The sequence below is a fragment of the Enoplosus armatus genome, chromosome 3 (assembly GCF_043641665.1).
Source record: "Enoplosus armatus isolate fEnoArm2 chromosome 3, fEnoArm2.hap1, whole genome shotgun sequence".
Taxonomy (NCBI): domain Eukaryota; kingdom Metazoa; phylum Chordata; class Actinopteri; order Centrarchiformes; family Enoplosidae; genus Enoplosus; species Enoplosus armatus.
In genome coordinates, this window is record NC_092182.1 from 16,573,221 (window position 1) to 16,584,843 (window position 11,623).

An 11,623-nucleotide genomic window follows, 5' to 3' on the forward strand; every position below is an offset into this window, starting at 1 on the left:
TTAAAAAAAAAATTGTATCCCCTTCTAAAATCCCACCATGTCTAACTCTCCATTGTGCAGTGTAAACTGTACTTAAGGTTACTTAATAAACTTCTAAATTCCCAGAGAGAAAATTACCAAGGACATGACCTCAATGGTAACTACCGCCCTGGTACTCAGTAGTCAAGTGAGTCCACGTTGACCTTGTCTTCATTTTATAGGTGCAGGTTTTTATGTGGTATATTAGAGTTATAGTAGCTATATCCTGTTTTATTATTACTATCATATATAATATAGGCATTGCTATAAGGGATTTATGAGTTCTTATGACAAGATGTTATTGCTGAGGTCTTAAAAGATTACTTCATGGTTTTACAAATAACTGTAAGTCCTTTCAGTCCACTTAAAGGGCTCAGGCGTCCTTGTTTAGGCCAGTAATGTATGCAGTCAGAAAAATGTCAGCATCAGCGTCTGTAGTGGAAAACAATGGGCCTGAAAAGAACCATTTGTTTTATCATTTTTATCATCTTAAAACTCTTAATGTATCTATTTAAAGGGTGGTGTCTCAGTAAAAGTGAACATACATATAAACAAAATGTGCGGAAACTAATCAGGTCAATCAACACGATTAAACATGTATCAAAGAAAGCAGCCTCTTTCTTTGATACATGTCTCTTCAGCAAGACAACAGCGCCTCTTATGGGTAGACTACTGGGGTTGCTGTTAATAAACCTTGAACGTGCAGTAAAATGATGAATCATTTCAGATTAAAACATTTACAGCAAAAATGACTGAAACACAGAATTTGACTTTCTATACAGACATCATTATTGCTGATTATCTGAGACACTAAAAGGTAAAAACATTTATAAAATCAGTTGGGAACTTATTTAAACTACAGAAATGACTATAAGTCTTCAAACCAGACTATAATTTCTCTACAAAAGTTTGGCAATGCAACATTTATTTTTTCCCATTAAATTACAGTAAAATGTATAGTCCTTCCTTGCAGCCTCTGCAGGGGGAAATGTAATTTGTTTTAGGCCATATTATCAAATCATAACCAAAATAAATTATTTTGATTTCCAAGTTCGTCTTTGTGAATGCAAATCGAAATTTGATGACCAACGAGGCCTTTAATTATGTCGTGTTAAACGAGTGTATGGTGTATAATAATAAACCATACACTATCCAAGTTATTCAGTCCCGTACTGCAATTCATTTATGTACCTGCATTTTCAGATTTGAATCTAATAAATTGAACTTTCTCCCTTCATAAATTATGGAAACAACTGTATAAAACTCACCAGAAATTGTTGTGATGTCCATCGTGCACCCAGAGACTAAAGAGAAGATCTGATGAGCACCAGATGAACACTTGAATATGTGTCTTTGTCATGAAACTTGCTGAGTCAGTGGGACAGTCCGGTCCAAAAGATCCCCTTTTAGACATATTTCCCCCTGTGCAGCCTTGGCGTCTCTGTGCGCCACTGATGATGCTTATGTTCGTAAAGTCTGACACCTCTTATGAAAGTGAGAAAGTAATTGACGCACATCTGCTTCATTTTATTTCACCAGACGGTGGTAGTACCGCTTACGGCCGCTGGGGGCGCTGACGGTTTTCTTGAGTGTTTATAAAGACCAAAGAAATTTCAGCTCACTGGTTTCAGGAAGTGCAGAAGTTGTTGTGAAGCTGCCTCTGAGAACAACCTCGGAATCAAAAGTAGGACATTTTGCAGTTTTGTCTTTAAAACAAACGTCGTTTTTGTTCCATTCATGGTATTGTCACGGTGGTAAATTATTGTCAAATAGCAGGTAACGTTACGTGGTGCGTTTTTTGTTTTTACAAAAGAGTGTGTAAGAGGACTCAACTGCCCTGTTCTTCTCACCTGTTATATTACTGAACATTTGCAGGTAAATTCAGTAAATAACCACCTTATTTAGTCCATGACAAAATTAACTAAAGAGACTGTTTCCTGTTGCGAGTCGGTCGCCAGCAAAGAGACTTTTATTACGCAAGATGTTAAGGTCAAGGCTCACTCTATGTGAGGTTCGTGCGTACCGCGAGGCTTAGTGTAACATTACTGTAAGGATTAGTAAGATCCTGTAAAGTCTAGTAACGCACTGTGATTTGAAACCCTATGTTCATAATGTTCAGTCATAGTTCAAACTGCTTGAGAGAGGTGTTGATTTAATTGTATGGCCAGTTTGGAGGTTGCAGTTTGTCTCGCTGTTGCTCCCGAATTGTTTTGTTTCCAATATAAAGTCTATCGCCACTATCGTCAATATAGCTCAAATAGGGTGGAAACAATATTAGAAACACCTCACAGTATGAAGCAATACAGTTCAACACCCTCACCACAAACTACAGCCTCAAAAATATCAACACCTCTCTGAAGCAGTTAACTAAACATTATAACATTCATCATTATTGTTGTATTAGACTGCATTACTTTTAGCTCGGTGTACAAATTGGCAACCGTGTATGTGCTGCAGTGTAAGGTATATCAATATATTATAAGGTTTATTATAAGTTTTCTGCACACTGTGGCTGCGGTTTGTCTCGTTACTGGATTTTTGAGGCAGATAGCAATATTAATATTTGGGAGTTATATAAGCCAATAGTAATTTTTTAAACACAAATATGCCCCATAACTTTTGAAAGAACTATCTACAGTACTTTCTGCAATTCTGTGCTGCAATTTCAGATAATGTCAGATACCTTGATATCTACATAATGTTAATCTCGTTCCAGTTGACTTTATTAAAGTAGTACTCTAATGTGAGATACAGAATGTTCAAATTTGATCCAGGTTTTTAGTCAAGCTCCAAAACCGCCTACATTTCCGTTAATGCAACCAAATAGTCTTTTATTAGACACTTCTTGCCCGGTAAATGCCCGTGTCTTTCCATGCCCCCCGTTTGTTTCTTGCACTTTCTGTTAAAAATGTGTGGTCTCCAAGCCTGAGCTGAGCATATGGCTCATAAACCATATTTTAATGTTTATTTTGCACGTAGGAATCAATGTCATGTTTTACTTGGCTGCTGCTGTGTCTGATTTCTACTTTATATCACTCATCACATCATAAGAGGTTATTTTCTCAAACTTTAGAAAGCTCCCTCCAGACCTACAAAAGACCTTATACATCTGGTTTTACAGGCAGGCTAAACTGATCTTCAAACACAGGTCTTATACTCTGACTGTTGATGTCGACTACCTAATCTTCTTTCCTCTCTCTTTCCTCAGGTGATGGCTGAACCCAGATTATCTTCAATTGATGGGAAGTTAGACGAAGAATTTGCTGTTCCCTCCCAGGTCGAGGAGCTGAAAGAGAAGATGGTTGCTTTTGCCAGGCATCATGCGGCTGCAGGTCGCAGGGTGGTTCTTATAACGTCAGGAGGCACCAAAGTTCCCCTAGAGTCCCGCACGGTTCGCTTCCTCGATAACTTCAGCAGCGGCCGACGAGGAGCCTCCTCGGCAGAGTATTTCATGGACTCAGGCTACGCCGTCATCTTCCTGCACAGGCATCGCTCCCTCTACCCCTACACACGCATGTTCTCAACCATGAACGTGCTGGATGCCCTGAAGTTCAGAAGTGGAGAAGGAGCATCCAGTAACTCTGGTGAAGTGGTGGTTAACCAGCAGGTGCTTCCGAACATTGGTAAAGTGCTGAAGCGATACCAGGAAGTGAAAGAAGGCAGCCTTCTTCTGCCCGTTGAGTTCAACACTCTGTCAGAGTATCTGCATCTACTCAAAGCAGCAGCACAGGCACTCGGCATGATAGGTACAGATTAAGTTGTGGCTCTTATCTAGCATATTGTTCATATTATGTCCTCAAATGTTTATTCTGCATTTAGGATCCAAGGCCATGTTTTACTTGGCTGCAGCTGTGTCTGATTTCTATATTCCAGCGTCTGAGATGCCTGAACACAAAATCCAGTCTTCCAACGGACCTCTTCAAGTGAGTATGAAATGTGTCAACAACCAATGGATGGATAGTCAAGAACTTTGTACAGACATTTTATGGTCCCCAGGGGATAAATCCCAATTACATTGATGATCCCCTAACTTTTCCTTTAGCACCACAGTGAGGTAGAGATTTTTGTTTTTAATTGAAATATCTAGCAACTACTGGATGAACTAATGAATACCCATTTTCATGCCCCCCTCACAATGAATTATCACTTTGGTGATCCCATCATTTTTTTTTTTTTTATCTAGCGCCACTTTTTATTTCGCCCACATTTATGAATATAAATATCTGCAAAACTAATTACATTCCCATCAGCTATATTTTGTACTAATTAGCAAATGTATGCATGCTAAACTGAGATGGTGTACATGGTAAGCCTACCAGCTTAGCATCAGCATGTTAGTATTGTCATGGTAAGCATGCTGACGTTAGCATTTAGCTGTAAGCACCACACTTCTTAAGCCCAGCCGGCTGTAGACTCTTCGCTTTATTAATAATATACTTTTTCTTCCCCCCCCTCAGCTCAGTATGAACATGGTTCCCAAAATACTGTCCCCACTGGTGAAGGACTGGGCACCTCAGGCATTTGTCATATCTTTCAAGCTGGAGACAGATGCCACCATCCTGCTGGACAGGGCTAGACGGGCTCTGGACACCTACAGGCACCAGGCGGTAGTAGCCAACGTGCTGGACTCTAGACGGGGTTATGTGATGGTGGTGACCCCTGAGAGTCAGGCTGAACTGATCCTCACAGAAGATGATGAGAGGAATGAGGTGGAGATAGAGGAGAGGATAGTGAGCAACCTGACTTCAGCACACAACAAGTTCATAACTCAACAAGGGGGTTGACAGTAATCACCTACACTGCACGTCTGAGTCAATGAAGCAGCTATGAGTTGTCGTGACTGTGCTGACCTGATCCTGAGCTTGGCTTAAATTCATACTTGCCTGTCCTGCTGACAAGTTACTGTATATTCAGTATATTGTATGGTTGCATAACCGTAGTAATAATTGTAACATTATACCTTCCCTCGCCCTTTTAACATGCTCTTCAAACGAGCCCCTGAGCTTATAATGCCATCTCTGTACAGGGACGATATACAACTTATTGAACGTTTATAAAATGTTTATTCACATTGCATAATGATCTAGAACAGAAAAACATTTTGATGTCTTTTCTACAAAAACGATTGACAGTTGAATAATTCAGTGATGTGCTTTACTACAAGGGTCACCTATAATAAACATTTACAAGTGCTGTCCATTGGTAGTTTTTCAATCCCACGGCTACACTCGACAGCATATTTTGTATTCTCTCTTGGTTACTTAAGTTTGACGCTCTTCTTGACACCAGCACGAATACCAGACCGCTCTCCGCTGTATCTTGTGTCCTCCCGACGAACCTCACGGACCTGGCGAATATGAACAACGGTCTCAATATCGACATTGGGAATGTATTTAACATATCAACATACACTCTTGATTCAAACTGATGAGCCTGCAGACAGTCCTCTAGAAGCATGTAATAAAAATGCTCTTATCAATGTGTGGAATACAAACCTGGCCCTTTCTGCGGATGTTGGCCCGTCTGAACTTCTCTCTGTGCTTGACCCTGGGATTACGGTCAATTTTCTTCCTCTTTGGTGTGAGTCCCTTGTTCTTGGCCATCTGTGGAATTGGTAGAGGCACATAATTAGAATAACTGTTCACAAGTGGCAAAGACTAACATGGAATGCATGAAGTGAATACAATATGTATATTTAAAATGTATTCAAAACATTTAAGAAGAAAATGTATCTTTATCTTTATGAGCGACAGAGAGAGAAACTCTTTGTAGGCTTTCTCTGATGTACTTGTAGCTTCTAAGTACATCGAAGACATTAGCAAATTTGTTTGAAGTTGCAGTGTTGAAACAACTGTACATCCACTGTAATCCTTATTCATGTAATACACAGATGATCAAAATGAGTCACACATACAACTGAGAACCTGAGCAGGCCTGACCCTCAAATGACCAAAAACTATAACGTATACATTCTACCCTCTCTGAGATTTGTCTTCCCAAATGTGAGAGGACAGTCCACATACAGAGAAGACCTATGCTGCTGTCCAACTCTCTGTAGTACATATTTCACTTAAGGCCAACAAACCACAGAGGATCCAGTCAGTTGCTGGTAAATGTCTATCATCTGACTGCAAACACTAATATTTCAGTGTGCGAGTGGCAGTTACTCAGTACCTGGTAAGTGATTCCTCTCTTAACATCTGGATCCAGCTCTTCCTCCTCATGTTCATTCTCCTTCAACCTGCAACAAGTTGACAATTTGTCAGATCCCCCAGTTGATTTTGTCCCAACTGCCATTTGTAGACTTAGCTCATACTTACTCTTCAGCTTCTGGGTTGCTGCTCTTCCTCTTCAATTTCACCCGCATCTCCATGTCTTTGTAGAAACGCAAAGCTGCTTCCTCATCCAGGTCAGAGTCTGAGTCCTCCTCAACCTCAGGCGTAGTTTCTCCAGAATCCTGCAAACAATGTGCACTCGTTACCACTCAGGTTCCACATTAATTAATTATTTATTAATTAATATCAGCAGATTCAAAATGGGGACGCCCTTTAGGTGTGTGAATAGAGGTACCCTGAAAAGACACAAAAATCTCACCTTTTCCTTCTTTCTGGAGACTCTGGTCTTCTTGCCCTCTGCTGGTCTGCTGGCGGCCTTATCATTCTCCTCACCAGCAAGCAGCCCGCAAAGCTGTGGTGCAAGCCGATCATCTACTGGACCCAGTTCATTGATGAGCTGCAGGCAGGTATCGAAGAGTCAGTAAGACAGAGGGTTGTAACTTATGTGGATGTGAGAGTAAAGGAGACATTTCATGATCCCCGGTGTACCTGATGTCCTCACCCAAATAGTTATTGCGGCCATAGTCGAAGGGGAGTAGGATATAAAAAAATTCTGTCCTAAATATAAGAGTGTATGTGCGGTTTTCTTGACATACAGGAGGAAAATACATGCTTACATTTCTGTAGGTGAGCAGTCGTTCAATCACAGGATGGTTATGAGCCGGGATTCGTTTCGCTTTCAGCACCAAGTAGAAACTGATGTTTGTGCAGTAACTGTGGCAGGAGAGAATCATTGGTCATTCAATGGACGACTGTGACTGTGATTTTGCAAAATGACAATTACAATTTAATAACAACTCACTTGAGATAAAGTTGCTGTTTTGTCTTCAGATAGTCAGCACCCTTTGGAAAACAGGACGGAAAAGATTCAGATTCACATACTTGATTGCCATAGCTACATGACATTATTAATATGTTTTTTGGTACTCCCAACACATATCCACACTACAAGCACCAAACATCACATTTCTCCTCATGAACTCTGCAGCTACACAGAGAAAACATGAAGCCGAGGGCAGATTCAGGCGATTATTCTCTGTAGATTCATCACAACCTCTTTCACAAAGTCACATTGTTTTCACATTTTCATTTGATACCTTGATATTATAAAAATATAGACTATAGCCGCTTTAAAATTCACAGCAAGAAATTAAGCTAAATGCACTCACCTTTCCTGGTGGGATCTTTCTGTCCTCGACCATCTGTACGAGGGGCTGCAGCTCATCCTTCAGTTCAGTGAGCTGCACACATCACAACAATAAAAAAAAAAAATAATCACACACATCAATTACATGTTGATCTGTGGTAACTAAGCCAACATTTTAGCTTATTGTTATTTTACCTTTGCCTTGAAGTCCTGAATAAGTTCAAGCAGCTCCGGTGACTCCTTCTTCAGAAGTTTCATTTTTTCCTTCTGGGACATCTGCTTCAGGTCTTTCACAATCCTCTCCTCCTTTTCTACAGTCTTGTTTTCATCCTTCTCCTCAACAGCAAATTCCTTCATTTACAGCCACATAAAATAACCAAAGTCAACACTTTTTATCACCACACGTGGAATTAACTGAAGGTGTGCAGGAGAGATTCATAATTAAAAAAAACAACCTGAAAAAAGTTTAAATCATAATCCTCCTCGCTCAGATTTGCAGCTAAACGTTTTTGGATATTTTTAGCCTCTTCTTCTTCCTCTTGTTCCTCAGCTTCCAACTCTTCTTGCAATTTCCCTTCTGTAATAACACAATTAAAATGTTGCATTAGCCACACAGACAACAAAATGATCATGCCTCAGAAATACTGCTGGAGATTAAAGATACTTACTGGTGGTCACATAGTCAGTGTCATAGAACATCTTCTTCTTGGTGCCCCATGCCATTTCATTAGGAAGATCTGAGGAAGACAACAAAATTACAGTTAAATGTGTGCTAGTATGACAGTACACCAAATCCTGGACATAAACTGATGACTTTATGATTACCTTCTTCTTTTTTCTCCTCTAGATCACTCTCCATGTCTGTCCCCTCCTCCTCTTCTTCTTCTTCATCCTCCTCCCCCTCCTCCGACTCAGAGTCGTCCAGGGCCATCACTTCCTCCTGCGAAATTCAGATGAGCTTGAATTCGTTCTTGAATTACATTCATTTCTGAAGGTAAATCCAAACAAACCACTACCTCATCATCCAGTTCCTCCGGGTCGCTCTCCATTTGAACACCACTGGCGAGAAGTTTCTGCAGCAAAGACACCAAAAAAAGTTAGATAAACATAAAAACAGCATCATACACTTAATGCAGAACTACTACTAATGGATCAAACTTACTGCAATCTTCTCATCGTGAAACTCGTCGATTTTGTCCTTTGTGTACTGTGACGATCTCTGAAGAGAAGAGAGGAAACATCCGACTGTCAGCACCGTTGAAAATAACAACCACAACACCAAAGCAGAGCTGATTTGGTGACAGTTTGTTGAGGGTTGAGAGCGGCTTGTGGGATAAATCATATCAATACCGCAACATGAGACTAGTAATCATCAGATTGTGGTTATTACAAGAAAGTAACAGTATTAGAGTAAAGTGGTACACAATAAAACCTTTTAAACCAGGGGTGTCAAACTCATTTCACATCGCGGGCCGCATACGGCCTAGGAAGATGTCAAGTGGGCCGGACCATTAAAATTGTAGCATACTCAGCTATAAATAACAAAAATGTCATGTCTTTCCTTTGTTTTAGTGTAAAGAAGTACAAGAACATTAGGAAAAACTTGATATTTAATGAACTATTCTTTTACAAAACATTTCATGAAACACCTCAGATTTCTTTAGAGAAACGTGCAATTTACTTTTATCATTCACATGTATGCATTGCAACTGATCCCAACTGATGCGGCGTGTCTTCTACTCTGACCAAAACAGTGCGCCCCTAGCGGATAATTCTTGAAAAGCATTTAATTTAAAAAATCAAATCCAAGTCTTTTATGGATTTTTTCACTTTCAAATTCATCCTGCGGGCCTGATAGAACCTCCTTGCGGGCCGGTTCCGGCCCGCGGGCCATATGTTTGACACCCCTGTTTTAAACGTTTAACCATTTACGAGCAGTGGGCCTTGAATTTAGGGAAATCAATTTCCTTTCTTGGAGACACTTAAATGTGCCAATACTACTGAGCTCTGGATTAAGTTACATTTACATTTTTAAGGAGCCCCGCATCCACAGATATTGATATATCGTAAGTTTTCTTTGGGTAACAATTAATATAATCAACATATATTATTTATTTTTCTGTCAGTATGCTGAACCTCTGTTATTACTTGTTTTCCCTGGGCTTTCCTATTATGTAATATTGTAGTAATGAATCCAAGGACAGGAGCAGACTGCAGCGTATCATCCGCTCTGCAGAGAGGGTGATCGGCTGCAACCTTCCATCTCTTCAGGACCTGTACTCCTCCAGGACCCTGAGGAGAGCAGGGAAGATCGCTGCCGACCCCTCCCACCCCGGACACCATTTGTTCGACCCCCTCCCCTCTGGCAGGAGGCTGCGGTCCATCAGGACCAAAACCTCCCGCCACAAAAACAGTTTCTTCCCCTCTGCAGTCCCCCCCCCCCCCAGAACACAAACACAAGTTATACGTTATAACTTATACGTTATTAACGTACATCACCCCTGTCCCCCCTGCGTTACATTAACGCCCCCACCCCCTACTGGACACTTCATCTGGACACTTTACTTTATTCTGGTCACTGCACTGTTTGTTATTTATCTTATTTTTATTCTTATTTTACCTTTTATATTCTACTTATTGTTATCGAAACAATAGCACCATCAGACCACGGCAAATTCCTTGTAATGTATGTTACTTGGCAATAAACAGTTTCTGATTCTGATTCTGATGAAATAAAACCCATTGTCACAATTATGTAATGCAACTCTGTCCAATTGGAAGCCTAAGGTGCATATACTGTCTGTAGAACAACACACACACAGGCTAAAAATTGGCTTTTCCATCAGTGTTTGAAACCACACCAGTTCAGGCAGACAACAACACTGCAGAGAACAGGGAGAGGTCCTCTTACCTTATCAGGGACAGGCATGTTCTTGTAGGCTTCAGGGTCATCTTCATCATATGGCCCTGTCTTTTTGGGCCTTTGTACCTTCTGTACCCTGAGCAGTAAAAGAAAAGGAGACAGATGTGCTTTAATCTTTTCTCTGCAGGATTCAGAGGATGTTTATATCATCACATATCATCAAGTTCCTGTAGATCCTGGTGGGAAATGTGAGGGTCCCTGGTCAGTGCTACGAACTTATTAGACTTATAATTGCTAAAGGAAAACAAAGAAAACAGTGTGGGGAGGCCATGTTTAACGTTAGCACAACAGTCACATGCAAACGTGCAGACTCTGATTTTAGCCAACTTTAGCCAAACTCACCGTTTTGCTCGAACCATGATGGAAATGAATTAAACTTGCCTGCTACACGTTAGCAAACAAAACAGCTACGATGATAACCAGACGTTTCAACGCCAGTGCTTATGTGTGGAGATTAAAACAAAAGAAAACTGTAAATATCCAGTTGAACGCATTTCCACACCGATTACCATGTGCTTCCGGATTTCTTCTTCTTCTTCTTTTTTTTATTGACAGTCTACAAAGCAATGTAAAAGGTGCATACCGCCCCCTACTGTACTGGAGTGTATAGCGTCATTTTATTTAGTAGCGTTTTTTAAATTATTTGTTTATAGGTTAAAATAAAATAAAAAATAATATCACATGCAAACAACAATAAAAAATGAATGTGCAGAGAGGGGAAAAATCCTCTACGGGCTTATTCATGACCTCTGCCCAAATAATATAAAACAAAGTCATAAAAAACAAGATTATAAAACAGAGATTAAAGTCTTTCCTTTTAAAAAGGAAAATGCTCCGTAGAATGCTATTTTAACCAAACGGGGAAAAAAGTTTCATAAATTAGGACCTCTGATCTGAAATTAAACCCTGCAGCTAATTTTAAAGAGACATTGAAAACTGAAAAACATTTTTTCGTTTATTTGGCTATTTTTTGATATTTGATTAATTCAGTTGCTGCATGTCTCATTGGTGTTCATTTCACAACAGGTGAATGTCCCAGATTTTCTCTACATTATGCTTTAAAAGAGTTCTCTCCACTATGTCAATTAACTTCTGTTGGGGAATTTATTTACAGGCTGTGAGTCTAAAAAGTATTGGTCACTTTTAAATCATAAAATGTAAACTGCACTTCAAGTCCCCCAAATCCCTGAAAAACACTGA

The 11,623-nt window shown here is 40.0% G+C and overlaps 2 protein-coding genes across 3 annotated transcripts; one reads left to right on the forward strand and one right to left on the reverse strand.

The window, feature by feature from the left end:
* The first annotated feature begins 1,659 nt into the window (after positions 1-1,659).
* ppcs (phosphopantothenoylcysteine synthetase) lies at positions 1,660-5,511 on the forward strand. 2 transcript variants are annotated; one of them, XM_070902356.1, is made up of 4 exons: positions 1,660-1,702; positions 3,227-3,764; positions 3,838-3,941; positions 4,476-5,511. In XM_070902356.1, exons 2-4 carry the CDS (start codon positions 3,230-3,232, stop codon positions 4,800-4,802), a joined length of 966 nt encoding a protein of 321 aa, XP_070758457.1. In that variant the 5' UTR covers positions 1,660-1,702; positions 3,227-3,229; the 3' UTR covers positions 4,803-5,511. The 2 variants fall into 2 exon arrangements, with proteins under 2 accessions (XP_070758457.1, XP_070758458.1); XM_070902357.1 differs by lacking the exon at positions 1,660-1,702 and adding an exon at positions 1,851-1,893.
* On the reverse strand, positions 5,072-10,928 carry utp3 (UTP3 small subunit processome component). Its single transcript, XM_070902355.1, has 16 exons — positions 10,766-10,928; positions 10,412-10,499; positions 8,663-8,719; positions 8,517-8,573; positions 8,326-8,440; positions 8,169-8,237; positions 7,956-8,077; positions 7,696-7,851; positions 7,523-7,594; positions 7,156-7,196; positions 6,971-7,067; positions 6,613-6,750; positions 6,339-6,475; positions 6,193-6,259; positions 5,514-5,621; positions 5,072-5,365 (listed from the first exon to the last, which is right to left on the reverse strand). The coding sequence occupies exons 1-16, from the start codon at positions 10,780-10,782 to the stop codon at positions 5,276-5,278; spliced, it is 1,431 nt and encodes a 476-aa protein (XP_070758456.1). The 5' UTR covers positions 10,783-10,928; the 3' UTR covers positions 5,072-5,275.
* Positions 10,929-11,623: the final 695 nt, after the last annotated feature.

What these genes read in the sequence shown, in the direction of transcription:
- utp3 (XM_070902355.1), bottom strand. An exon ending in ACATGCCTGTCCCTGATAAG is followed by an intron (nt 8,720 to 10,411) that starts GTAAGAGGACCT and finishes TCTTCTCTTCAG; the next exon opens with AGATCGTCACAGTACACAAA. An exon ending in AGAGGAGAAAAAAGAAGAAG is followed by an intron (nt 8,238 to 8,325) that starts GTAATCATAAAG and finishes TGTCTTCCTCAG; the next exon opens with ATCTTCCTAATGAAATGGCA.
- ppcs (XM_070902356.1), top strand. Translation starts at nt 3,230, where the DNA reads ATGGCTGAACCCAGATTATCTTCAATTGATGGGAAGTTAGACGAAGAA. An exon ending in ACAGGCACTCGGCATGATAG is followed by an intron (nt 3,765 to 3,837) that starts GTACAGATTAAG and finishes TTCTGCATTTAG; the next exon opens with GATCCAAGGCCATGTTTTAC. An exon ending in CTTCCAACGGACCTCTTCAA is followed by an intron (nt 3,942 to 4,475) that starts GTGAGTATGAAA and finishes CCCCCCCCTCAG; the next exon opens with CTCAGTATGAACATGGTTCC.